The following is a 5,437-nucleotide window of genomic DNA, read 5'->3' as shown; positions in this document are numbered from 1 at the left end:
AATTTATATAAAAAAATTTTAAATTAAAAAAAAAATTACGAACAGAAAAAGACAAAGATATTCATTATTTTGAATCGTAAAAATTATAAAATATAAAAAAAATAATTTTAGAAAAACACTCACATCTCCAAAATAACGTATCTCGTCCAAATAGATGTACCGAGATATAATCAAAATTAAATCCATGGGGATTCCGTCTCTATCCTACCCTACGCCCAACAAACTGAAAAGACCCTGTTATCTCTATAGTCTGTGCTAATCTAAATACAAGATATGCCTACATAATTTTAACACTTAACCGGGACAATCAGACCTTTTTAACCCTTTAATCTGCCATGTTTTCCAATGTAAAAGATAGGGATCTCGTCGACAGTTTATTAAGACAGTGGAGATTGCATCAAGGAATACGAAAATGGAAAATTTCTCCCCAAATTAATGTCAATTCTAAATCCTTCTTTTCAAAATAATTGCGTCGGCCAAATAATCGACAGAAAGTTGAGAAGTAATCTGGACAAGGTTCGTGCTCCAAACCCCCAAGTAAACGGGGCAGCCGAAAACAATTGAAAAAGGCCTGCAATCCGATAGCTGCCCTAATATTACTGAGAGCTTATCCGATAGCTTATTTTAACGGAAAAAAAAAAAAAAAGACCTTCAGATCTAGATCAGACGGCTAGAGATTCAACTGCACATCCAGCAGAAAGAAGATTCCAGCAGGACGGATCTGCAAGCCCGACACCTGACAAAGGTCCGATCTTAATCAGACGGCTCAAAGTGGCTTACCAAGGTCCACTACACCAGAGGAAAAGAACGATCTCCCGTGAGGAGCATCATTCCTCCATTCATATGTACAAAGAAAATACAAAAGAAGAAAGAGAAAAAAAATAAAAAAAGAGGGGCTTGGTTTTCTCCTTCTAATAATCAATCATAGTCGACGAATTTGCTAATGCTTAAGAAAAGGGATTACTTAATATAGTCGAACAAACTAGTGGGCGGCTCGGCGGGGCGGGAGATCGGAGGCGAGGCGGGAGGCGATGGCCGAGTGGTACATAACGTCGTGGAAGGTCTCCGTCTCCATGGTCCTCATCCGTAGCTCCCTCGCCTTTTCCTCCGTTAACGGAGCGAACCGCCGCACCGGCCGCCGCCGCTTCCCCTCTACAGCCTCGGACTCCTTCTCGCCACCGTCGATGTAGTCCGGCTCCGAAGACCACCCGAACAGCGGGGCCCACCAGTTGCCACCTCCTCTCCGCCCGCTCCCCTCGGACCGCCGGTCGCCTCCAGGGGTGGCAGAAGCACGGATCACGGCCGGCCGGAAGGAGAGAACCAGACCAGATGCCATCTTGCGTCTTGATTTCGCTTTTTTCTTTTGTTTCTTGTTAAGGAAGAACCGAGCGAGAGACGCCGGATGGGGAGGTTTTAAAGTGGGAGTGGATAAGATTGAAGGGGGTCAGGTATACGTGGCCATGATCTAGCGGTGGATTGGGGCGCACCTTTTCGCTTTTTTTTCCTAACCCTCCGCTGGTTGCGCTTTTTGGAATTGGGTGAAAGGCATCTTGGTCGGTGCGCGATTTAAAAAGTCGAATCTACCCTTTCTTCGTTTTATCAAGTTTTTAATTTTTCGGGCGGCAATCTTATTTTCGGGATATTTTGGTTCCGGTTTCTTTGCTTTCTCCGCCGGGGCCGGGACTCGCGACAAAGATGGTGCAGCTGGCGTCGTCCGTCCGAAAGCGACAGGGGCGTCCACGTGCTTTTCAGCCTCCTGCACGTGCCCATCAAGTTAAAACCCGTCCCTTTTGAAAACGGCTGGGATCGTGCATCTGCGCCCGTCCATCCATATCACCATGTTTCTCTTGCAGCTAAGACGGGCCGGAGGAATAGATGGACGGTTGCGATGGTTTAAAGGAACAGCTGCAGCAGCAGATGAGGAGGAATGGTAGGTTTCCCAAAGATGCCGTGTACAAATAAATCGAAAGGAACAGTCGGCTTCCCCTCTTCAAAGTCCACGGGCGATGGCATCCAGTTTTGGCTGCAACTCAATTTTCCAGCCGCCCCAGTGACCGGAAACGTCCGCCCACAATATAATAAAAATTATAGCGGCTATTTTTTCCACATTTTTTTGATGATATAAAAATATTTTTCAGATTATGTATCCTCTTAAGTTGAAGGTGAGGTTTTTTGGCTGAAATTTTTTCGATGGAGAAAATTAGATAAAAATATAAGAACGGTGGATGAGAAAAGAATGGAAGAATGAAAGCGCTCGAAAGACTCAAGAAACTTATCTGATGGTCTCTTGTTTCTCTCTACTCATAGAGGATACTTATAGAAGAGGGTCCCGCAATGAATAGTAATTATTTTCACAATAATTGCATGTGTGGTGATCATCCTCCATGGTTAATACGTGGTTTGAATGGACTGCAACGGCTAATACATCGTCTGGTGGTTTCAACTGTCTTATACGCATAGTATCAATCAGATAATGATTCGACATGTAACTACTACTGTGTATCATGGACTGGCGCAATCATAGTAAAGACCAAGGTCGAATAGAATATCCTCCGCAACAATGACAATTGTTGAGGAATACCGACTGATCCCGTCCGTACCGACTTATAATCGGGCCGACTGACCGACCGACCGTCCGACCGATCGACCGACCGAACGCCATCACCGGCCAATTCACGGCCCTTAACCGACTGAGGATGTGTCGGTCGGACATACTTTTCCCGACCGACTGAACCTGGAAGTCTGATGGCCGATTCTCACAACACGCCCGGCTGGCCTTCGGAGGAACCCCAACCTCCATCCGACGCCGCACAACTGGCCACCGACCTAGGGTCGGTCGACTCTTTCGATCGCTGTACGACTGCCACAAACTGTCAGCCCTGACAACGGCATGCGGCACTGCCGCCTAGGGGCATTGTCAACCCTAGTGATTTGACAGCCCCACGACGATGGGACACTTTTACGGCGACTCTGACAGTCTACAGTGAGTTGACAATTCCTCAATTATCCGCGCCATTAATGACGGCGCCATACTACGCTCCACTATATAAATCGGAGAAGGCAACAGTGCAGGGGACCTCCATTTCGACTTCGAAACCACAGGCTTGCTCCCCCCTCTCTCTCTCTCTCGATTGAGCTCTCTGTCTTCGTTTCACTGTTGCCCAACCACCTCTCTGACTTGACCGTCGAAGGGTCTCCGCCGGAGCCGCCTCCGGTCAGTGTGGACTCCCTTTTTTGCAGGCGCTCGTTTCCCGACGATCAGGCGACGAGGGGATTGGCCGCAACAGATTGGCGCGCCAGGTAGGGGAAAGCAAGCTATACGGCACCAAGCCTCCCCAAGCAGGAGATACTGATGACGAAGATAAGAGCCCAGCGATCGAGGATCACCGGGTCGGCAAGGCGCTCTTCCCGCCGGGAAGAGGCCTCCCCGCCACCCTCAGCGGCGGAGCCCAGCTCTCCACACCCCGCGGTGACCATGGAGGCGCAGATCGCGGCCATCGTACGGCAGATGACCGTACTGACGGACGCGGTCAAGAGCCTCCAGCAACAACCGGCGGCCCGTCCGATGCCCTCCAGGAGCAGCCGCCGACGCCCGCGCCGATCCCCGTCGCCTCCACGCGAGCACCCGCAACAGCGCTCCCACAGAAAGGAGGAGGGACGGCCATGGCGCAATGACCGACAGTCCCAGCAGCTCTCTCCTTCCCTGCTGGAACGGGCGAGGAAGGAAAAGCGACCGCGAACGCTGTCCGCCTCCCTCTCGGAATCTTCCGGAGACTCCACTCCTGGGTCTCCCAGCACCGACGGACGGACGACTACGAGCGCAAGTTCGAAGAAATCGATCGTCGGCTTGCGCAGTTGCAGGTGGACGGCCAGAAGTCTTCGAACGACGTCGACTTCCAGACCGCCCAACCTCTCTCCCGACTAGTTCTCGACGAACCGATCCCCAGTCGGTTCAAGATGCCGCACGTGGAGCCATACGATGACTCCACCGACCCAATCGACCATCTTGAGAGCTACAAAGCTCTCATGACGATCCAAGGGACAACCGACGCTCTCTTTTGCATCGGCTTCCCCGTCACACTCCGCAAGGCTGCCAGGGCCTGGTACTCCGATCTTCGATCGGAAAGTATCCATTCCTTCGGACAGCTCGAGCACTCTTTCGTGGCTCACTTCAGCACCAGCCGGAAGCTGTCGCGAACGTCGGACAGCCTTTTCTCCCTCAAACAGGGAGAGAATGAGATGCTCCGACACTTCGTGGCGCGATTCAACACGGCCACGCTTGAGGTCCGGGATCTCAACGAAGACATGGCTATCTCAGCCATGAAACGGGGGCTGAGGGCATCCCGATTTAACTACTCTCTGGACAAGACCCTCCCCCGGACGTACGCCGAGCTGCTGGAGCGCGCATACAAGTACATGCGCGTGGATGAAGGAGCTTCCGACCGACGCTTGGCCGAACCCAGAGGCCCGAAGGAGAAGCGGAGGAAGGGTCGGGAACCCGCCGAACCCAGCAGGCCCCCGACCGATAGTCGGGTCTCGCCACCCCGACGAAACCAAAAGTCACCCCGACAACAGACTCCAAGGCCGACACGCCCCAGGTATGATTCCTACACTCCTCTCTCCGCTCCCCGTGCGCAGATTCTAATGGAGATCGAGGGGAAAGAATACCTGCGACGGCCTCCGCCTCTGAAGGCAAAAGGCCTCGACCGTCGGAAGTACTGCCGATTTCATCGAGGCCACGGCCACAACACCGAGCAATGCATCCAGTTTAAGGATGAGATCGAAGCCCTCATTCGCCGGGGGTATCTCGATAAATTTTGGAAGAACCCGCCGACCCAACTAGTTGCCGACCGACGACCCCAGCCGACTGAAAAAGCGACGACTAATCAGCCGACGGCCGGGGTCATCAATATGATCTCCAAGCGACTGGGCCCGGGGACGTCTGCGGGAGGGGAGCTGACGAAAAAACTGCGCCCGGACGACGTAATCACCTTTATGGAAGAAGACGTTCGGGGCATCCAAACTCCCCACGACGACGCTGTTATTGTTTCGGCAACAATAGCAAACTATGATGTAAAAAGAATTTTTATTGATAATGGAAGTTCGACAAATATTTTGTTTTACTCGACCTTCTTCCGGATGCAACTGTCAACCGACCGACTTAAGAGGGTCTCTATGCCCTTGATCGGCTTTGCCGGAGATGCTGTCGCGACGGAAGGAGAAATTACCCTGCCTGTGACGGCCGGCACCGCACCGCGACAAAGCACGGTCACCTTAACTTTTACGGTCGTCCAAGTGCCTTCGGCCTACAACGCCATACTTGGACGACCCGGACTAAACATCCTCAAGGCAATCGTCTCGACGTACCATCTCCTCGTTCGGTTCTCGACCAAAAATGGAGTCGGGGAGATGCGCGGGGATCAACAGCTCGCCCGAC

General features: G+C 52.0%; 1 protein-coding gene across 1 annotated transcript; it reads right to left on the bottom strand.

Annotated features, from left to right (window-relative positions):
• Window positions 1–675: 675 nt before the first annotated feature.
• On the bottom strand, window positions 676–1,389 carry LOC105040205 (uncharacterized). The gene has a single exon (XM_010916629.4). It carries the CDS (start codon window positions 1,334–1,336, stop codon window positions 983–985), a length of 354 nt encoding a protein of 117 aa, XP_010914931.1. The 5' UTR covers window positions 1,337–1,389; the 3' UTR covers window positions 676–982.
• Between the last annotated feature and the right edge of the window lie 4,048 nt (window positions 1,390–5,437).

This window comes from Elaeis guineensis, chromosome 3 (genome assembly GCF_000442705.2).
Source record: "Elaeis guineensis isolate ETL-2024a chromosome 3, EG11, whole genome shotgun sequence".
Lineage (NCBI taxonomy): Eukaryota > Viridiplantae > Streptophyta > Magnoliopsida > Arecales > Arecaceae > Elaeis > Elaeis guineensis.
This window is presented reverse-complemented; position numbering and strand designations above follow the sequence as displayed.

What these genes read in the sequence shown, in the direction of transcription:
- LOC105040205 (XM_010916629.4), bottom strand. Translation starts at nt 1,336, where the DNA reads ATGGCATCTGGTCTGGTTCTCTCCTTCCGGCCGGCCGTGATCCGTGCT.